Source organism: Chrysemys picta, chromosome 10, assembly GCF_011386835.1.
Source record: "Chrysemys picta bellii isolate R12L10 chromosome 10, ASM1138683v2, whole genome shotgun sequence".
Lineage (NCBI taxonomy): Eukaryota > Metazoa > Chordata > Testudines > Emydidae > Chrysemys > Chrysemys picta.
This window is the reverse complement of record NC_088800.1, coordinates 19680152-19703963: the sequence shown is the minus strand read 5'-3', so window position 1 is coordinate 19703963 and position 23812 is coordinate 19680152. Positions and strand designations below refer to the sequence as shown.

The 23812-nt window shown below is 37.3% G+C and overlaps 1 protein-coding gene across 1 annotated transcript in view; it reads right to left on the bottom strand.

Moving 5' to 3' along the window:
• Positions 1-23812, bottom strand: part of ATP8B4 (ATPase phospholipid transporting 8B4 (putative)) — a 186316-nt gene that overhangs the window by 39218 nt on the left and 123286 nt on the right. The window contains exons 15-20 of the mRNA XM_065558148.1: positions 20142-20307; positions 13836-14024; positions 9535-9650; positions 7099-7263; positions 5731-5842; positions 4402-4507 (exon numbers count right to left, since the gene is read on the bottom strand). Of these exons, the coding sequence (XP_065414220.1) occupies positions 4402-4507; positions 5731-5842; positions 7099-7263; positions 9535-9650; positions 13836-14024; positions 20142-20307 (854 nt within the window). The remainder of the gene's footprint in view (positions 1-4401; positions 4508-5730; positions 5843-7098; positions 7264-9534; positions 9651-13835; positions 14025-20141; positions 20308-23812) is intronic.

Here is a 23812-nt window from a genome sequence, read left to right as displayed (position 1 = left end):
TACATGCTGAAGTTTTTGCAGGATCAGGCTTTTATATTATGACAAAAAAATTCTTTTAGGCACGTGAAGAGGAAGAGGAATTTAAAGTGGAGACTTTTGATATGGATTATCTAAAAATCTTCTAATTAACAGAATTTTGAAAATAATCTCTCTTCTGGGTTCTATATAGTAATGTATGAATTATTCATAAATTTGAATTTTCATATTATTGACCAAGATATTAACAGTTGCTATTGAACAGTGATATGTCAAATGTCTGAATTTGATATTTTGCTTTTTCCCCCTTTTTCTCCCTTTCGTGAACTATGGTTTACTATTTAGCTTTGAATATTTTTCAAATTTATTTTATTTTTAATATTCGCTTGTCTTTTTAGATTTAGAAAAATAATACACAGTTGCTCTACAAGAATGTGGTCTGAACAGACCCTTAAACTTTTAAGAAGTTCAGATCAGAATACTGATCTGAGCTTTGTGGCTCAGATCACAATGTTTAATATGACATGTTTTATAAATCTATGTTCATTTTTTGAAAAAAGTTTAAATTATTGGTTCAGTGAATAAGTTGTTTTCTAAACAAGAGGCAGCTTCTGCATAAAATACCAAAATAAATATTTCAGAGTAGCAGCCGTGTTAGTCTGTATCCGCAAAAAGAAGAACAGGAGGACTTGTGGCACCTTAGAGACTAACAAATTTATTAGAGCATAAGCTTTCGTGGACTATAGCCCACTTCTTCGGATGCATATAGAATGGAACATATATTGAGGAGATATATATACACACATACAGAGAGCATAAACAGGTGGGAGTTGTCTTACCACCTCTGAGAGGCCAATTAATTAAGAGAAAAAAACTTTTGAAGTGATAATCAAGCTAGCCCAGCACAGACAGACAGTTAGATAACAAGTGTGAGAATACTTACAAGGGGAGATAGACACAAATCTGACATCAGGAATCAAAATACTCAAAAACCAGTGGGAGAACACTTTAACCTGTCTGGTCATTCAGTGACAGACCTGCGGGTGGCTATATTACAACAGAAAAACTTCAAAAACAGACTCCAACGAGAAACTGCTGAGCTAGAATTGATATGCAAACTAGACACAATCAACTCCGGTTTGAATAAGGACTGGGAATGGTTGGGCCATTACAAACATTGAAATCTATCTCCCCTTGTAAGTATTCTCACACTTGTTATCTAACTGTCTGTCTGTGCTGGGCTAGCTTGATTATCACTTCAAAAGTTTTTTTCTCTTAATTAATTGGCCTCTCAGAGGTGGTAAGACAACTCCCACCTGTTTATGCTCTCTGTATGTGTGTATATATATCTCCTCAATATATGTTCCATTCTATATGCATCCGAAGAAGTGGGCTATAGTCCACGAAAGCTTATGCTCTAATAAATTTGTTAGTCTCTAAGGTGCCACAAGTCCTCCTGTTCTTCTTTTTGCAAAATAAATATGCTGCTCACCAGAGTCCAGGATTTTCTTATTTATTTACAATGTCTGCAGTAAAAGATAGCATACTTTTACTTAAAATACCCAAATCTAGTCTGTATTTGCAGGAGATCATGGTGCTATATGCCTACTTCCAGAACAACATGTCTATTATGCAATGGAGACAAGGAGTACCACAGCAGTGATGCAGCTGGTCTCCTGGGAAAGGGTGTCTTCTTTGTTCTTTGAAGGCCACCTGGCGGTTGATCTGGAAATGGCACAGAGACAACCAGTGCATTCCATCCCAAAATCACGATAAGGGTAAAGTCAAGGTGCTTTACACAGGAAATAAAAGATGACACCAGAATGAAACAATAGATAATTATGCATGTTGTGAGAGAAGAGGAACTGATACTAAAGAAGCTACTAATAAAAAGTCCTCGGGGGGAAGAAAAACTTGCATTCTGGCACAAACCTGAATTCAGAAAATATACGTATTAAATAACTTATTTTGTTACCCATTTTCTGTCTTACTGAAGATGTGTCTTAACACTAACTTTGATCTAAGCATCATCTTCTATTGGATCCCGCACTGAAATCAAACCACAGTGTTTACAAAATCACCATATATAGCCATGGAAATGACTATAATATCATAAATTCAGTATTAAAAACTTCAGTGGAGGGAGAAATTTTAAAACTCTTAAGTTCCTTTGGCTTGGGAGAATCAGACAGTTTGTTTTAGAACATCAAATCAGGAAATACCCACTACCTACATAAAGAGTTAAAAGTTGGAGGTGATAGGCCACTTGTTCTATTAGAAAGTTTATATAGATAATTCTCTCCATTCTCTAAACATATATTTTAGCTTCAGTGACACAATATACTGTGCATGCAGACTTCCTAGATGTGTTTCTCAGAAACAAATATGAGTATTTGTGGGTTTCCTGTTTAATTAAGTCCTTTTCCAGTCTGTACTACTGACTCAATTTCTGCTCTCCTTCATCAGTAGCCTATTCCCAAAAGGGTAAAATGCAAGCCAGGATTTACTTGTATTCAGTGATGCTCTCACATACATGGTGGAATTCATATGGGTTCACATATCCGAGGGCAGCACTGCCTTTTGTTAACTAAATCTTTCTTCTACACCATTTGATAACTGGAATCACATATGGATATGTAGTTATTTACATTGCACAATGCAACTACATCACCCAACTTTTTGACAATCTTTTGACTATGCAAACCACAGTACACATTTGTACCTCATTTCTGCCTATCTTCCATGTTTCCAAGATTTTTTTTAAAAAGGAAGAATCATTTACTCTGTTTCACCATGTCCATATTTGGTTTCCACACTGCTTTCTTGCTTGAACCCTGGCCTAATGCTCTATGAGTGATTTTCACCTCCCACCCCTGCACCAAGCTCGACAATTCATACCCAAATTGATTCCTACATAAATAGTTTATGCAAAAATAGAACCCATGTTAACATAACTCATTTTCATTGAATCAAAGCCATATATAATGTATAATGCTTAACCAAATTACACAAATCACAAAAGGCTAAAAAAAAAGTGTTTGTTTACTTAAACGGTTGTATTATGTAGTTTCCCATTATTCAGATTGAAGATATATTAGTTATAAGAATAGGTTGGGACTGAAATGCCCAAACCACTTGGCTGGTGCTAAAATACCAAGGGATAATTAGGTAAACTGATGCCTTGTTTGTCTGATACCCAAAATAGGCAAGAATTTTATGTCCATGGTAATTACAGAAAAAATTAGAAATTGCTATGTTTGGCTCTAGTGCAAGTAGAAAAAAAAACATAGAAATGCAAAAGAGACACAAATAAGAGAACTGAGAAGGAACAAAATTCTAAACTTCACTGAGGAAAAGTAGAAGGGAGAGAAAGGCATGGCCTACAGATCTTTAAACACATCTATTCAGTATGCTGTCTGGAAAAGATGGAAGGATGCGGCTGCCTTAAGGTATTTTCCATATTCTAGTAAAATTATAATAAAACACTGTAGAAAGTTTGGTACCATGCATTCTTCCAGTGCTACTGACCAATACTTAAATACATGTGCAACTTGTTTCTGTATTAAAAAAAAGAAAAGGAAAGGCTCTTTTCCTGCAGAAGAGTAAGAACTGAAAGGGCCAGGATCTATTATGTTGGCATATTGTCTGTGTATTTCCCAACTGTGCTGTGAGTGGTAATAATTTATTCTATTTCAAGAAAGGAAATTTGCATAAATTTCCAACAATGAAAATCACAATGCCAGCTACCTGTATCATTCAAGAAGTCCCAGCTACCACACTGAGAGAGGAGATAAACGTGTGTATGAGAGAGAAAGAAACAGAGGTTGAGATCTATGCCTGTGTCGGCACTATTTCTAACAGTAATTATTCTCCTATTCTCCAAATTAATATTACAGGGCCTAATCTAGAGAAACTGCTGACATTTCCTCTTCCAGATGAAGTGATAATGGCATCTGTTCTAACCGCTCCACACATAAGCATAAAGTGATATGGAAGGCAGCAATGGGAGTGAGTCACGGCTACGGAACTCATGACTATGTATATACAATGGCCCTATCACCCATGCAGAGTGGGAGACAACCAGTATTCTAGCTTGCAGTCTGGAGCAGTGGCCTAAAGTCACTGGTTGTTGCCTTCAGACAAGCAAGTTGGCACACTTTTATGCCAACTGACAGGACTTTAACAGATGGAATCTTAAGGAAAGGGAAAGCATCATAGGGAGAAAGTCTAATTGGAGTAACAACAAGGAATCCAGTGGTACCTTAAAGACTAACGGATTTATCCCAAATAAATCCATTAGTCTAAGATGCCACCGGACTTCTTGTTGTTTTTGTGGATACAGACTAACACAGCTACCCCCTGATAACTGGAGTATTCTGTGTGCAAGGAAGAAAATAAGATAATGTATTTTAAATGTTTTTTTACCTGAGTTCTTCACGCACTTTCATTACCGTGTGACCAGCCACTATGAAAATCTCATTCATGGTGTCAGTGAGCATGTGGCAGGAATAACCAATGTTCATGGCAGTTTCTGAGAGACAATAATGTCAGTTTTGCTTAGGATGGTTGTAGTTAAAATCATTACTTATTTATTTTGTAATGTCAACAGAGCATATTGAGAGTACAGTACTATCATAATGAGAGTAATTCTCTAACATAATTACTGGGTTTGATATAAATGTATTACTAAAAATGCACCTTCCTCTGAGCTATATTTTATGGTTATTATTTATAGTGAAGTAGTACTCAAAGTCCGACTGAGATCAAAGCCCTATTGTTCTAGACACTGTTCAAACACATATTGAAAGACCGAAGGAGTTTCTAAATAGACCAGCCAGACAAAGTGGGAAGGGAAATTGAGGCACAGAAAAAAAAAACTTGCCCAAGGTCAAACAGATGATCAGTGGAAAAAAGCAGGGATTAGAACCCAAGTATCCGAACTCCTAATACAGTGCCCTATCTGCTATATCACACTGCCTTCCATATGAGGAGTAACCCATAGACAGTCACCCTTGTGCACTAGAAAAAAAACGGAGAAATTAAACCCCTATAGGGTCATCATTAGAAAAAAACTGTATATGCTATTTAACTATATTTTTGTAGAGCTTGTATTTGAGATTAAGATGCTCAAGTACACATGTGCCATTTGAGAGCTTTTTTCTCTCCACTGCGCACCTGTGGCAAGTGCCATATCCAAAGAATTTAGGTCCCAAAATCATGCTGTGATATTAACAACTGAAAATATTATACATACTGTGCTGCTCAATCTCAATCCACAAATACCAAAACAATTGGTAGAACTTTTTAGATGGCTTTACAAGACACAATTTGTATTCACTGTTCCATACATGACCCCCATCCAGGATCCTGCACACTGCCCAAACAAATACTAGGGTCATGTGGAGAGAACCCTGCCCCCAAGGCCACTGGCTATAGTATACCTTGCTGGAGATGCTCTCCTCTGCTAGGGTGGAGGGTGTTCACCACAAAATCCAACAGTCACACCTCTGCTGTCCTCCCGGCATGCCCATGCACAACTCAATGTTACCCTCATTGCTCTGCCTTAATGTGCATCAAGCCCCTCAGAGCTGTGCTTTATTAATAATTTATAAATGTTAAATAACAATAATGTTCAAGGAAATGTGCTCCCTGCACTCCATGCAAGGGGACTGTAGAAATCGCACTGCATTTAGGGTTTTCTATTACCCCACCCCACCCACTTATCCCCAAAATTACACACTATTAATGAATTACCTTGCTTGTCTCCTGTTAGAACCCAGATCTTAATGTTAGCTAGTGATAAACTGGCAATTGTTTCTGTAACTCCTTCTTGTAACTTGTCTTCTATAGCAGTAGCACCTAGTAACTTTGTAAGGAAGCAGAACATTTAAGTGACTTTTTACAAACTTTGCAAATTCACTTAGTTAAACTAAGATCTAGGAAATATAAACAGGATAAACTACATGGTTTTAAACATCTACACATAGATAACATCAAGTCAAGTCAAACTTTAGTACAATATACTACCCTTGATCTACATTCAGCGCTTCCACTGAGAGCAATGGAAATTTCCCCAAGTCTCAAAGGCAGTCTACAGTCTAATTTGCATCAAGAACTATATAATAAATAATTTCATGGCAATCTTGGCTGGGGATCCCCTGGTTTTGGGGGTCCCTCAAGCCCTTTTCTTGTCCAACAGGCAGGCAACAGCAGATCTAGAATCATTATCTTCTAGGTTGTAGGTTCTGTGTCAGCTCTTTTAATATGACTATATCTCCGTATCAGTATCAGCCAAAGGCATCCTTATGGAAAAAGACCAAGGATGAAACATGGGTATAATACCACAATGGGACATAATGTGAATTGTAGTTTATGTGTTGCCCCTTTAAAATAATCTGCAGAGACCAGAAACTGAAATATCAATATTCAGTCAAGGCAACAAAGGGTGCAGAATTTCAAAGGATTTCAGTTGGGTTCAGAAGCAGGGCCAAATATGGCCCTCAGATACATATACTCAACTCACGTTGACTACAATGGGAGTTGTAAGTGCACATCCAAGAGTAGGTTTTGGCCTTTACAAAGAGAGGAATTGGAAAGAGCAGGCATGGGAGAGGAACAGCTATCTGAGTGGTCAGAGGAAGGGAGTCACCATAACTTATAGGGTAAAGGCAAGAGTAAGTTTTAAAAAATTCTATTGTTTTAATTGCATATATTACATATTGAAGGTTGGCTTTCTGATTACAAAGCAGCATGGATGGTCTTTTCTGAAATGGAACATGCATGTGACTTGATGAGAGTTTTAGGGGAAAGAAAATGGCTGCTTTCTTAAATTTAAAATAAAATCAGGTTAATTTCTATTTAAAATGAGTCAGTTAACCATGGGGAAGAATCCCCTCAATGGTTGCCTTGAATATCTTAAAGCCTAACCACAACTGGCCTAGACATTCATTAGCATTCTTCTAAACAAAGAGGGGCATTGACTGAATATGAACATATATAAAGACTATGACCGTCTTGCTTGTAGCACAGCATCAGGAACGTAAGAGCATATAAAAGTATCAATCTATAACACAGCATCACTTTGCAAATATGCTTTTCCTGTGCTACATCTCTAGAATATACCATCATGTCTTTTTCAATCTCTTCATATGCTGCAGCAAGATGTTCATTCCTGCTATCAAGTGAAGTGTTTGCCTCCTGAAGTATTTTAAACCACTCTTTAAAGTGCTCTTCAGTCAAGTTTTTGTATGCAAGGGCTAAGGTCCGAAGGCCTTCTCCAGCAAACTCCTGTCACATAAAAATAAAAGATGAGCAGTATCTATCGGAACAACATGAACTAAATTAGTCATAACCACATTATATTAATTTCCCACTCTGTTAACATCTTTCTTGATTATGGAGTCAATAAGCAAAGGTACTCTAAGACACCACTGAAATTAAATTCTGATAAACCTTGTTTCTGGGGGATTTAAACTCTTCAGGTTTCTTTTACTTTGAGGTAAGGTTGTGGGCACATTTTCTCCTTATAGCTAGATTTTGTTCTTTAAAAAATAACTTGAATGATTTTATATAAACACAAATATTCTAACAAGAAATTGGAGTGCCTAATATTATTTTAACGCCAGACCCGAATCTAAAAAATGGATCAATGTTAATAAGCAAAATGTTGCAGTCAGACAGAGCTGAATGTGAATTGGTACCTAAGTGTTAAACAGATGAAAGTTTTAACCTTGAAAGGCAGCTAACGTACCCAGACTACTCTCTTTAGCACAATTAACTAAAATACTTAGCACGCTTTTGGTGCTACCACATATAAACAATAAATAATAATTTCATTGTGAACATTATCACTAATCCATCATCTTAAAAGCATAATACCCATGTACCTAGGATGGTATCAGTGGAAGAACTGTAAGAAGCTGGACCAGATGATAGGAGTAGAAATGTCTCAAGCAGTATGTGAATCACAATAGTTCTATGACATGGCATCATGGCCTAAGGTGCAACCTATCTGTTATGCTGACAGTAAAGGCTTTAGAGTGAATGGGAGCTGTGGTTGCACCACATCTCTGATCATCAGCATCCAAATTTGAAACCACTGGTCAATACACATAGATATGTATACACATGTTAACAGGTTAGGCCCTTCAACCTAATCATAGAGAGAAACAGATGTAAAGCTGGCAACCCAACACTTAAAAGTTGTGAAAACATAATATCATCTGATATGTTGGTAGCTCATGTTAATTAATATAGATTCTGATCCTGCATCAGGATTGCCTGGTGCAGACTCCTGGGCTCATGCAGAATCCCACAGGCAACCCGTTATTTCTTTAATATACAAATGATTGCATACATGATGTTATTCAAAATGTACACATTCTGACAGATTGCACTGCATATTAGATACCTTTATTATCCAAAATATATTCCCTCCTTTATATCTTAGAATTTCAATGACTGACTTTTTTCAAAGTCAAACAACTATCATGAGCAATTTTACTATTAAAAACCAAAAACATTTCAGGAACTGTCTTTGACCCTGCAGCCCATCACAACAAATCAAATGGTTTACAATGCTTCACTAACAACATTTTTTCATCTTCAGTGAATATTTGAACATCCCCTCTTCTATTATACTGCTATTACAATTAATATATAAACAGGAATGATAAAACTCAGAATTTAATGGCTTGAAAAAACAAGGAGGCTTTGGAATTAAATTAATATAATGGAAAGGGGAAATTAGACTGATGTGAAAAAAAACCATAATACATCAATATATAAGTACGTATTCCCTTAACTTTACTAGGCAAGTATGAAAATTCAAGGTCTTTGCATTTGAACAACTGCAAAGATCAGATGTGTACGATTCCAGCCTTGCTTTCATAAAAAACATGTTGGCCTTCTGGAAAACATTAAAAGAAAACCAAGAAAGCTCTATTACAGAGACGAAAACAATAGTTATGTTTGTAACCAATATTACTAAACCATCATACTGTATACTTAATGTCAAAGGAGTATTTTTTTAAAGACTCATGGAATGGTTTGTATTAAATGTGGACACTTACAAAGAACATGAATTCTAAAAAAATAAATGAAGGAAATGAGGACTTTATACAGTTTCCCTTAAAGTTCACATTAGATTAGACCCTCAAACTGAATAGAAGAGACCTATTTTCTTTAACACCATATTACCAAACTGGATACTTTGTATCCACAACCACAGATTCCCACTGGCTTTTCACAAGGGACTCTAAGGACTTATAAGGATACCTTACAAACAATGTAAATATACCAGCTGTTTCAGGAGTTAACAGTGCACCCGAAAAGCTCTGTCATTTAACTGGATTTAACTCTCTGGTCAGCCAAGGTGAGGCTGAAATTTAAGAAATTCTGACTCATTTCAGAGCAGAAGGCCTATTAAGGTATTGATTCAGAAAAGCATCTATATTTAGGAAAGTACTTAAGCACATGTTTAACTTTAGACTTAAGCCCCTAAGCGCATGCTTAATGGTAAGTGTGTGTTTAAGCGCTTTACTGAATCAGTGCACATACCTCAAGATGATCTGATGTCAAATCCATTAATTCTTCATTGGAGGGATGAAGCCTCTCAAATAAAATAGTATCTGCTCCCTTGCAATAAAGTTTTATCTGCCCGTCTGGGGTTTGAACTGAAAAAGAAAAGAGAAGTAGAAATTAAGACTGAAATCATTACTTTTTCTTTCATTTTTTTCAAATGTTTATTTGACCTACCAGGTCTAATTAGATGTTTTCTGTACATATCAATAAAAGTACAGCAATCAGCACACAGAAAACAATCCCATCACCTGGGTAGGAGTTAAGTACAGTTCACGTACTCTTTAAAAAAGAACAGAACACATATTGATACATTTTTCAGCTAGAGATTGGGCAAAAACTGGAACCTCTCAAATCTGAACTCCTTTGAATTTCAGAGGGATGGGACAGGTACAAGTCCCTGGATCTGAAACCTCTCCATCAGTGTTGCTTGTGAATCAGATTTTTCTGTTTCTGCATCAGCTGTGCCCCAAAGTCTCACAACAGCAGCTGGACTTGCAAAACTCCAACATTTGGAGCTAGTATATCATAACAGACATTTGCAAGATTTTGCTACCATCAAATCTGACTCTGAACCTTACCCCAATTAAATCTCAAATCCAAACCTTGAACTTTAGTCTAACTAATCTACATCTAAATCCAAATTCTGACATTCTCAGCCCATCTGTAGTTACTATACACATCCATTCTCCCAAAAAGTCTTCATAGAATCATAGAGAGGAAGGACTGGAAGGGACTTCGATAGGACATCTAGTCCAGCCCCCTGCACTGAGGCAAGACTAAATATTATCTAGACCATTCCTGTCAGGGTGTTTGTCTAAACTCTAACCTCTTCTTAAAAACCTCCAATTAAAGAGATTCCACCACCTCCCTAGGCAATTTGTTCCAGTGCTTAATTACCCTTACAGTTAGGAAGTTTTTCCTAATGTCTAACCTAAAACTCCCTTGCTGCAATTTAAGCCCATTATTTCTTGTCCTGTCCTCAGTGGTTAAGGAGAACAATGTATCACCCTCTTCTTTATAACAACCGTTTACATACTTGAAGACTGTTATCACGTCTTCCCTGAGTCTTCTCTTCTTCAAACTACACAAACCTATTTATATCAGACCATTTCTCCAGTTTGTCAAGATAATTTTGAATTCGAACCCTGTCCTCCAAACCATTTGCAACCTCTCCCAGCTTGGAATTGTCCACAAACTTTATAAGTGTACTCTCAATGCCATTATCCAAATCATTTATGAAGATTCCCTTAATTCTTTTCACAAGTACTGCTATTTGTCTTTTTATTTTCTAATGACACAGATGAGATAATTCTTTCTGCATCATCTCAGTTTGTTTCTGTTGGAATGAAGTACCATAACATGAACATCACTTTACAGCACAGAACCCTTGAGGAAAAAGCAAGATAGCAAATAGTATTATGAAGGGTACTCAGGAAGAGAGTACTGTGTAATCTCAGGGCAATAGCTTCTGAGACAATGCGCAGCTGTATTAATGAGAGCTGGAAGGGTTCCAGAGAGGGACTGATCAATTGTTGGTGATGGTTTTCTGCCTCAGAAAAGAAGCAGATTTATGCCAGAACACACTTGTGAGCACCTTGAGCAATTAAAAACCAGGCATTTTATACATATATTATGGTGGATACAGAATCAGCTTGAGTTTTATACATTTTTAAAGTATGTGCAACAACTACTTACTGTTGTCATTTGCACCACATAATGTAACTAACCAGTAAAAAATGCTTAGCTTGACTAGAAAGGAGTAAAACTTGAGCAAGTTCAAGGTGGAGAAAGTTTCCCACTGGACAATATAGCAGGAGTGATTTGTACAAATTAACAGTTGAATTATGGTACATACAATAGTATTTCCACTATATGCCTAATATTTACATTGCCGTCCACAAATACCATTGAACTATCATTTTGAAAGAAGTCTTTTCTGTATAACATATCTTTTGTACTGTCTCTGCCCAGAGAATGTATTTTTAGAAATAGTTTGAAGTTAATCAGACAAACTCTTTTTCAGTTACAAGGTAGTTTTCACTTTTAAAAATCTGTTCTATAGAAACTTTTTGGGGCACTCATAACTCAGACATCTTGCAGTAAAAACTTCAAACTTGCTTTATCCTCTAATCCTCAATGAGAACTAGTGTATAATGATATATTTACCAAGTTGGAATGCAAGACATTTTAGTTACTACTTTTGGTCTCCATATGTGTTTTAATTTCTATGAGAGAACTGGGGAATTTCACAAGCTCCACTTAATTTAAGCAAGCGCTCTCTTGCTCTCTCTCATATTAAAAGAATTTCCAGCCTTTTTCATGTGAAAACCCAATTAATAGGTTTGCAAGTTTCTCTTGGTGATTTTTCCTTAAAAAATAGATGGGTTTCTTAATAGTGCTTTATTTAAGATCCCTAGCTAATAAGTGGAAGGCTAGCAGAGATGTAAGGTACAGTTGGTGTTGGAACTAGAGTAGATCGGAAAAAATTCAATGAAACTTTTTTTGTGCATATTTGGAGATTCATCAAAATTGAAACATTCTACAGAGTTGTGTCAATTTTGGTGAAACTATGAAGGAAACCAGGCAGGGCTCCAATGCAGCCTGCCAGGTTTCCTGCCTGCTTATCCATCTGCCTGGTGGGATACTGAGAACTCTGGCTCTCAGGCTTACACCTCCTTGACAGCCTAGGCTCCCAGGGTGCACCAGCTCCAAAGCAGCCCACCAGACAAAGTGCCCCACAGCCGATTCCAGAAGAATTTCAAAATGTTTGGATTTTTTTCCAAATTGGAACCAAATCAAATTTTGAAATGTCAAAATCTTCCACAAAATGGAATTACTGTTCTCCACCCAGCTCCAGTTGGAACCTCAGTTGCGAGGAAGTAACTGCTTCTTGTTATTTAGCGGGCTCCTATTTGTGCAGCTCCTTTCCGAGTTAATGGGGTTCAACGTGGGAAGTAGCTTTCAGAAGAGATTAAACCAAACCAGAGCCTATTTTTCATCATGTCTTCTATTACCCTCATTTTTGCTTTTCTTCCATTCTCTATCCCTATTCTTCTCTCCTTAATTTTCCTTCATCGTCTTTTTCATCTGTCACTTGGACATCCTCCCACATTTGTCTCCTTCACCTTTTTCTCTCCATCGTAAATGAAGAAATTATTAAGTGATTTACATTTAGTCCTTGTTGTACTGAAATTTTTTCCTAGTCTTAATTAGCCGTACTTCCCTTGTCCCTTCAATTTATATTTTCTAATTTCAGCTGAAACCATTAAAGGTCAGCATTTAACTGATATGGTTATAACAAATATTTTCTATTCTAAGCACAGGGGAAAACTGTGGTAAATGTTCTCAAATGCTTACTTTTTAAAGGCAATAACTTGGTCATGTCTTTGCAAACTTAGCTTGCTTAGTAAACTTTTTTTCTAGTACAGGTAGTCCTCGAATTTAAGACGTTCGAATTATGATGAACAGCACTTACGATGCTTCTACACGGACACCCTGATTCAACTTATGACTGCAGGTTTCAAGTTTACGATGCTCAGTCCCACAATAGAGTAGATTGTGGTTCCGAGTTCCGACGTTCCGATTTACGAGGCAATTGTAAGGAACCAATTGTGTTGTAAGTCCGAGGACTGCCTGTATTATTCTGAAAGCAGATTTTTTGGTGTAGTTTTAAAACACAGTCTAAAGTTCTTTTTCTAGATATACTTAAGATTTCTATTATTTAGTTGCTGATATTATTGATCATTTACACTTGCTTGATTACTGTAAAGCACTTTGATAAATGTTAATAGAGCTATGTAAAACCAATAAATCAATCCTAATTGTAAATCCCTATAGTTGCCGGTCATGTGCTCTACAGAAACAGAGTGAGAAAAAGAGCAAAATGCATGGATTTGAAAAACTGTTTCATTATCAAATTTCCAGAAAACAAAATTCAATGCAATTAATAACCTACTGCTACTATACTTTGCATCTTTCCATCCAAGGATCTCAAAATGTTTTTCTAAACTGAAAAGTATCATAATCCCCATATTACAGATGGAGAAAGAACCAGTCTAAATGACTCCAAGGTACCAAGAGTCTATGGCAGAGGAGGAAGTGACATCTAGATATCCTGAGACTTCCACTTCCTTCCTTTTTCTAACCATGAGACTAAATTGCCTCCTTTGGCAGTTGGCAGGTTAGAGCTCTCACTGGTAGCTAAAAGTTGGCTCTAGGTGTGTGTGTCTTGCAAACAACAGGCATGAAAGAAACAAAAAGAAAGCTATATGCTGTACCTATTACAGACATCCTTTTCCTGATATTGTTAAAATCCAGAATTGCTAAGAGCTGGTATGTAACAAGTTTGCCCATTTCTTCCACAGTGATGGTCTCTGGGGTCCGAGACTTAAAGATGAAACCGAAGTTTCTGGCAGCGGTTACTAGAGCACCTTCATCTGGCGACTGCACCTGGTAAATCAATTCACCTACAAGAAAAAAACCCCAAACACTGTAAATAACCGAGTTTTGAACCCTGAATTAATAGCTTCACTTCTAGTCCATTAAAGAACAGCAGTACTTCCTGGCTGATGACCTCTGCTGAAGGGGGAGCTGTGCTGTCTGACTGCAGTGATCCGTAGGCAGGGGGAGAAGCAAAAAAGGCGGGAAAATGATCTGTCACAAAACTTAGTAAAAGTCATTTCTCTGGGACCAACTCATCACATTGGAAAATGGCATGAGGTGTGCGTTGGGGTGTATTTCATGCTCCATCAGTGCAACATAATGATGTGGTGTCAGCCATGAACATATTTTGTGGTTTAATGTCAAAGCCTGTCTAGATGGCAAGAAACCAAAATTTTGCCTCCTGTAATGTCCAGGCCCCAGATGCTACTTCCAGGAGGGCTCTGCTGTGGGTGGCAAGCCAGAAAAGGAAGTAAGACAACTGTGTGGGTTTGGAGGAAGTTTGTAATGGATAAGGGTTCAATTTCTGTTCACTGAATGCCTGGGACAAAGATAACATGGTAAGGGACTTAGAATCATAGAATCATAGAATATCAGGGTTGGAAGGGACCTCAAGAGGTCATCTAGTCCAACCCCCTGCTCAAAGCAGGACAAATTCCCAACTAAATCATCCCAGCCAGGGCTTTGTCAAGCCGGGCCTTAAAAACCTCCAAGGAAGGAGACTCCACCACCTCCCTAGGTAACGCATTCCAGTGTTTCACCACCCTCTTAGTGAAATAGTTTTTCCTAATATCCAACCTGGACCTCCCCCACTGCAACTTGAGACCATTGCTCCTTGTTCTGTCATCTGCCACCACTGAGAACAGCCGAGCTCCATCCTCTTTGAAACCCCCCTTCAGGTAGTTGAAGGCTGCTATCAAATCCCCCCTCATTCTTCTCTTCTGGAGACTAAACAATCCCAGTTCCCTCAGCCTCTCCTCATAAGTCATGTGCTCCAGACCCCTAATCATTTTTGTTGCCCTCCGCTGGACTCTTTCCAATTTTTCTTCATATTCAGAGCGAGGTTTCAGAGTCATATTCTCAGAGGAAGTCTGTTCAATCCCACAGCCTTGGGAGTGTTGTACAGTAATTGCCATTAAGAACTTGATATTACCATTGGAAGGTAAAAATAACTGTACCCCCAAACAATCTGAAAATTCCCTTCTTCTGAGGTAAAATGCTGAACAACATACTCAGCATATCTGAACATGCTGCACTGCATGCATCAGCTGGCCTTACATAGCACAGAACCTTATGGGAATTTAGGGTACATGTAGATATCACTGGACCCATTTTTCAGATATAATTATTTTAATATATCAAATTTCTATATCTGGATACACCACACTGAAGTTAAAGGGGCATGTGTTCTAAGATACACAGAAGGATACTGGAAGACCAGTATTCACATTCTGCCCAAGTCATACTGTAAATAAGCATGAAAGATATCCTTTTATGGTTAAAAAGGGCCTCTGTGAAAAGGTCAAGAGATCTGTATGATATCTAGCCAATAAACAGATAAAAATGAGTAATTTCATCAGAATCAAAGTTTAATCATAGCTACAAAACCCATCAAAAGCCTAGCTACATGACAGACCCAGAAACAGTCAGGTAGCACAAAAATAGGAACTAAATTATTAACACACAAAATAATCCCCAGAAGGATCTTAAAACTAGGGCAGATGTCAGAACTTTTTCATTCTCTTTCTCTCACTCCTGCAGTCCTGAGAGTGCTATACAAAAGTAGAGAAAATTATAGTTAAAAGAAGTGCAAAACTAACTGTAATGAAATGGTAAAAGGTGGAGAAATCAACCCCATTAAGTCAAGAAATTCAATACATTAATAAGTCTAATTCTTCTCCCCATTGCACTAGCATCAAAGTCTCCATGGACTTTGATGGAGTTACTCCAGATTTACAGAGAGCAAAATTTGGCCCACAGTTTCTAAAAGTGTCTCAACTCAGCTTCAGTGCACATTCTATATATTTCATGCTGTACTGAACATAAAACAAACAGTAACTACTATTAAGATGTAAATTTAAAGACAAACATCTATAGGAAATATTTATTTGGATGCCCAATTTTTTTTACCGATTTCATCCAGTACGAAGCAGCTGAACTAATTTGGCTGAGACGCAAAAAAAATAAATCTTTTGACTGAGACAATGCAGGAATAAATTCAGCCTAAAGAGAAATTTTTGAAGAAAGTTATGAATACATGAAAAAGGAGAAAGTGGGATGGCAACAGCAAAAACTAGAGCTCAACCTTATTTCATTTGCTTCTCAAAAACAAAACATAAAAAAGTACTGCCCTAATTCTTAACAATAATAATACTTAGCACTTCTGCTGTGCCTGATTTACATCTTTAGAGAGGGTCTTACAAACACAAATTATTCTTGCACAATCAAAAACCAAAGCATTAAAAAAGGAAATTGTGTCATTCTAGTAAAATGAAAAACTGTGGCATGGAAACTAGAACATATTGTACTAGCTCTCTTATTAATTACAAAAAATCCAATAGATATAAATTTAAATACAATCCACCTTTTGTCACCCGTATAAAACTCTGTCACCTGCCAGGCAAATCTTAGACCACAGTTCACTTCAAACTGTTCCACAGTGAATATTGTCTGTGGAAATCATAAGCTTCTTTCTGTGGCTAACCTTGCTCAGCGCAGTGCAGAATTTCATATACAAATGTTCAAAAGTGCAATTCATATTCTGGGTATTAAAAATAAAAATTTCTATGGAACTATCCTAGGAAAACAATCGTTAATAACTTTGCTTAACAACAAATTAATTTCTTCCAATTTACATTCAAAGCTAGCTGGCAATGAAGTTTAGCTATGTGGAAAGTGTGAATGATACCAAGCCAGCCATTTATAATTTTTTATTAATTTTTCCAAGTGCAATATATATACCAACATACCAGATTCATCACAAGTCTGCCATTTGTTGGCAAAAGGGTTATGAAAAAAGTCAGATAATGAAGAAAAATTTCCTACAGGTCTCATTTTTTAAATTAATTTTAATTCAGTTACAGATTTGGTTGAAAATCCCCAGAAAATAGAATTTTTACACATGAAATATATACTGTAAATTTGGGGAAGACACACTATATCTAAATACAAAACAAAGAGATTGAAACCTTGTTTAAGTGAAAAACTGAACCCAATAACAACCAACAGAAGAGATAGGTTTGGGATTCTCCTTCTTTGCATTTATGAAATTCTCATGGAACTTATCCATTACATTTTTGGGATTTAGCTATCAACTTTCCTGCTAGAAAAAATGAAAAAGGCTCAATGAACAATAATATGAGCAATGAAATAGACTGATTGATCCTATACAGGATGAAGGAAGAGGACTGAAAAGAATTCAAATTTTCCGCCGCCAAGTCACTGCTTTAATTCAACTTTAGTCTGTAGTGACAAAGTCATTAGCAATTGGCACATGTTTCTGAGGCCTAAATGTAGTAAGCTGGTCTCAGTCCAGTTCCTAATCATAATTGGCACCATGTTGGCAGTCTGAAAGAAGCCAAGAATTAAATGGGCATCAAGATTAAAATACCCTCTGAGCCCTAAAGAAAGGCTCTCCAGTTGAAGTCACATTGCCAGTGCAAACATTCCCATAATGATCCACCATTCTCTGAGCTGAACTTGTGAATGGATAGAGGACTTCTGTAAAACAGAGACCTCCTGACCCACCTCTTCAACTTAAAAACAAAACAAAACAAAACAAAACCACACATTTTTAAAGGTAGCTTGCAGTGCCCAAATGAGTTAGCATTAACTGGATACTTACTTCCTAATGAACTGGAAGAGTTTAGAATTACTCAATACTTTTTGACACAAAATCCCTGACTTTTTTGTAGCCAAGTACTCCCATCAATTTCAATCAACTTCAAAATCAACACAAGGTTTTTTACTATGAATTGAAGATTTTTGTACTGTTTGAAGTTGAAAAAAACATGCATCAGAACAAAACATACCAAGACAATTACAGGTTATGAGATCATGTCTCAAAACAGTTATGCATAAGTACTAGCCAAAATGTGTTACATCTCAGTTAATCGTTACGATATGGTCCATTTCCTTTTGAATATGCCACAGCAGCAACATAAACCAATACAATTTGATTAGGTAAAAATAAGAAATTCTCCTTAACAGACCTAGTCCTTGGGAGGCAGATGGGATAATTGTCTCACAGCTTAGAAACAGAGGTTTAAAATCAAGGACCTGTTATTTCTGTGTTAAATATTGGACAAGATGATGCATTAGCTCCTTGTAAATGCTGTGATAATATATGCTCATCCATGAGACAGGTAACTGAGGTGCTGCCACACTCCAAACATCTTCTCTTCCCAGAATCCTGTCCTCTATGACTATGACGATTTATTTTATGTTACACACAGCATGACTGACTTTGAAGAGTCTAATGATAGAAAAGTATCCAACTTTAATGAAGCCACCAGTGTAAAATGAGAACACAACACAGCAACCTAACATAGTGAGGATAATTAGTCTTCATCTTGAAAGGTGGACTGTGATGCATAGGGCCCTACCAAATTCATGGACATGAAAAACGCATCACGGACTGTGAAATCTGGTCTCCCACAGTGAAATCTCCTCTTTTGTGTGCTTTTACCCTATACTATACAGATTTCTGAAACTGGGGGTCCTGACACAAAAGGGAGTTGCAGGGAGGTCACAAGATTATTTTAGGGGGGTCACAATATTGCCACCCTTACTTCTGTGCTGACTTCAGAGCTGGACAGCCGGAGAGTGGCGGCTATTGGCCGGGCACCCAGCTCTGAAGGCAGCGCCCTGCCAGCAGTAGTGCAGGAGTAAAGGTGGCAATACTATACCATGCCATCCTTACTTCTGTGCTGCTGCCTTCAGAGCTGGGCAGCCGGACAGTGATGGCTATTGACTGAGGGCCCAGCTTTGCAGCAGCAGCGCAAAAGTAAGGATGGCAATATCACACCATGCCATCCTTACTTCTGCGCTGCTGCTGGTGGCAGTTCTGCCTTCAGAGCTGGGCTCCCAGCCAGCAGCCGCTGCTCTCCAGCTGCCCATCTCTGAAGGCAGTGCTGCTGCCAGCAGCAGTGCAGAAGGGTAGCAGTACTGCAACCCCCCCACCCCCCCCACATAACCTTGCGACCCCCTCACAACTCCTTTTTGGGTCAGGTCCCCTACAATTACACACTCTGAAATTCCAGATTTAAATATCTGAAATCATGAAATTTACGATTTTTTAAATCCTAGGACAGTGAAACTGACCAAAATGAACCATGAATTTAGTAGGGCCCTAGTGATGCAGCGGAACACCCAATACTCCCAGTTCTGGGATCCTGAAAATGATTTTTACAAAAATGAGGAATTATGGTAAGACTAGCCTCTCTTCATGAATAACACATGATATCGCTAACAAGAGGCTAACTAATTTTCGATTTCAGAGTTGTAACAGTTTGCAAGCTGAAGATATTGTCAACACTGCCAGACCAAGATTATACACAATTTGTTCTCACACACATGAACTATATGGCTCATCCAAGATATGTACCATATATTCTACTTATAAAAATATCCAAATCAGTACTAAAAGGCACAATAATCAAGTGGAAACAAAAATAATTGTATGCAATACTCCAAAGAGATGGAATAATCATGCTTCCCTCTCTTTTGTGGGAAGACTTAATAAAGGCTAACTTTTAATGAAGATCTTCCTGGCCTCTAATTTTGCACATGTACCTATGTGCACTATCACTCACTCAGGCGAAATCGCCTGAACTAAATTAGGAGCTGGCATAACAAGTAAGCCAATACAAATGGTGTGTGCCAATGCTATGCTCACAGATCAGTTATTTGCTCATGCAACTAACATTTAAATGTGCAATTACTTAATTTGTGCTCAGAAACATCCAACAGTGTACCCAGCGTTTTACGGGTGCAAGATCTGCACCCACATTTTTATGGCTCACTCTTGACTCACTTCTTCCTTTAAAAATTTGGTTAACCTATACTTTTTAAGTTAGAAAAGTGCTATACAAACCAAATAGTTAGAATCTCTTTACTTATAACTAAGCTTTTCAGTAGTTTACCTGCATTTTTTTCTTCAGACATGACTGTATGGCAGAGAGAAAGCAACCTAAAGAATTCATGTACCACTGAGTCTCCTAGTTTAATGGATTCAATCAGGCTGTGATCATAAAATTGAAATTTTCTATCTGCTAGTGGGTTAAATGAAAAATCCACTGGCACTGTTTTCTGCAAGAGAAAAACAAACAAACACAATGTTTAAAAGAGTAAAGATTTTAAATGGTGAGATCCTTTTATTTTGATGTTTTGGTATTAAGAGACTATATTAGAAACCCACACAAAGTAAAATGGCATAATTTCATTTCCTGGTACAATTACCTATCTGGATTTTGCATTTGTAATTAAGACTCCTTTTTGTTCTCACTGACAATGGTTGAAAAAGAACTAAAACAGAAAATCAATACTTGTATTTGGTCTATAGGCACAAAAGAAAGTGGTCCTTAATCTTCAAATGTGTAATGTATCTTTTTTCATCAAAAAGTTAAATATCAGAAATATGATTTTTATATGATTTTTTTATCTGACAAGGCTACATTAATGTTAAAAAGATAAGTTTTTAAAACTAGATTGTTAAGGGGTGAGGATATTTTCAAAGACACAGATGGCAGTTGGGCCTAAAAGCTAATCAATTTTAACAAGTCTCCAGGGTCCAGACATAAGGCTAAAAGCAAAACACTCCAGTAGACATGGGCTGTGTAGTCTGAGAACGAAGTACATTGAAGTAAATAAACACATTTTCAACCTACAATTTGTTTTGTATTACAGAACCAGTTGATCAGCTTCGTTAATGACAGTTCTAAGAATAAAATTGTTACTTGCCTGGTGTCATTTTCCAAACATTTTCAAGTTATGTTTCTTATTATGCCATAAAATCATTTCTACTGTGGTAGGCATCTCATAGAAAAAGTGTTTTTGAAGCAAATTTGGACTGAAAATATTCAGTCACTTTCATCAAGAGACAGAGGGGGAGCTAGATGCAGTCTATTTTAAGATACTACAAGAGCAGGAAATTTGTCATGCAATGTGCTGGTTGCTGTGCTCCAAAATGTATGTCACAGCACATTTAGCTGGGGGCTGTATGTAATGTCACAGCTTATAGGAGTCAAAATTGATCAAGTGTTCGTTGTTTTTCCTTTTTAATGGTTGGCCTGCAAAGAAGGTATAAACCTTAATACTACTGACAGCCAATTGAACTGTTCCTCTAGCTCCAGAGGCAGGGAAGCATGCTTCATTCGAGTTTTATTTTTTAGTTTTGTTTACTGAAATCTATTTTTTTCTTTACAAGAACAGATGATAGAAAAGACAAAGATATCAGAAGTACAGAGTGGGAGCTTCTCAATGCAAACCAATTACAAAGAAATATACATAAGGAAAGAAAAAGTATCAAAACAACAAGAAGCAAGGGCACACCTAGATACCTCATAGTAAACAAATAACATACACACAGGTTTAGAGTCCATCAGGAGGTTAGGATAGTTTAAAATTAATAAGATAAAAATTTGACCATTTTTTGTTATGTTCAGATTAGGATCACCTGCTGCATGTTCAGTTAATGGTAGCTAAGTAACTGGCAGACTTGTTATTAGGATTCACAACTGTGTTCTAACAATGAGTTTCTAGAAATCAGGAGGTTAGCTTATGAGGTTAGGGCATGGCCTTTTGTAATAATATTGATACCACTTATACAGAGCTTTTCATCAATGATTTCAAAGCACTTTTGAAAAGAGGTTAGTGTCATTACAAATATATAGGTTTTTACACATTTATAGTGATTTTCTGCCCCACACAGTCTGGGTTTCTTGGGGTTAGCCAAGGATTATCTCCAGTACATGTTAATAGCTTCTGTGCCTTTTTGTAGGGCCTCCAAACACTAGAGGGCAAGGAATTGTAGCATGTTTCTGTATTTCCAAAAAAGTTAATAAGCACTGAACTGAGGTTACACCTTCTATAAACTCTGTCATTATTCACTATAAGACTGATCTTGAATTTGAGGGGGCACTGCGCCTTCCCCATCTTCCCCTGAACAAGCTACTCAAAGACCCAGATGAAGAGCTTCTGTAGAGATAAAAGGAACAAAAGAAGATGTAACAAGTGATAGCACAAACATGTTCCTGTTTAATTCTACCTTACATAATTTTCCACGGTGTCACTGACGTGGAAAAGGATGCAGAATATAATTGTGACTCATATTTTGGGAAACTAAAGAATCACAGAATGTTGTTATGAATTTTAATAGAAAGGAAGCGGTTGAAGATGAACTAGTGTTCAAAGGCAATGTACTCATATCACTGAAGATACAGCGAACCGTACTGGTCAAATGATTGACTTCCTAGCTATCCCACAACATCAGATACTTTGTTCTGCCTCAGCACGGGGGGGCTGGACTAGATGACCTCTCAAGGTCACTTCTAGCACTACATTTCTATGCTTCTATGCAACACAAACAATGCTAAGGAGTCAATACTAGTTGCACAGAGGGGGCTGAAAAATCTTGTTTGGTGTAGCTAATAGTAAATAATTTAGAAATGAATATGAAAATATGGCCCTTCTAATTTCATGTAGCTAAGCAGAAGATAGTGAATGAGATTAGAATATCACTCTGACTCTCCCCTCCCAAATCTAGCTGCTGTCTAGCTAAAAACAATCTAAAACCAAGTCCTTATAAAGCCAGAGAAATAATAGAATCTAATTGGGCTATATGGCTTCTATCAATCCCTATGTTGCTATGTAAGGGTCTGTTCCTGCTCCTACTGACTTCAGTGATACAGGCAGAGCCAAATGAGGGGCTGGAGGAACCTTGAGAAGTCATCGAATCCAGCCTTCTGTGTCAAGGCAGGACCAAATAAACCTAGACCATCCCTGACAGGTGTCAGCCCAACCTTGTCTTAAAAACCTTCAATGATAGGGATTCCACAAACTTCCTTGGAAGCCTATGCTACAGCTTAACTACCCTCAGACTTAGAAAGTTTTTCCTAATATCTAATTTAAATCTCCCTTGCTGCAGATTAAGCCCATTACTTCTTGTTCTGCCATCAGGAGAACAATTGATCACAGTCCTCTTTATAACAGCCCTTGACTTATTTGAAAACTGTTATTAGGTTCCCCCTCAGTCTTCTTTTCTCAAAACCAAACATGCCTGCTTTTTAACCTTTCCAGATAGGTCAGGTTTTCTAAACTTTGTATAATTTTTGTTGCTTTCCTCTGCATTTTCTCCAATTTGTCCACATCTTTCTTGTGCCCAGAATTAGATACAGGACTACAGCTGAGGCCTCACCAGTGTTGAGTGGAGCAGGACAATTATCACCTGTCTTTTATATGCAACACCTCTGTTAATATACCTCAGAACGATATTAGCTTTTTTCTCAACAGCATCCTATTGTTGACTCATATTTGATTTGTGTTCCTCTCTAATCCTAGATCCTTTTCAGCAGTACTGCTACCTAGCCAGTTATTCCCCATTTTGTAGTTGTGCATTTGGTAACAGCTGATCTTTCTCAGTGTGAAAACAAATCAGTCTGGCTGTTTACATGGCTCCCATCACCATAGTACCTCACAAACATTAATTTATCCTCGCAATACACTCCTGCTCCAAAATACTCATTGTTCTATTCAGTTGTTACATACAAAATGTAAGTGCTTTAAATTACCTGAAACGGTACTGCTTAAAGTTACA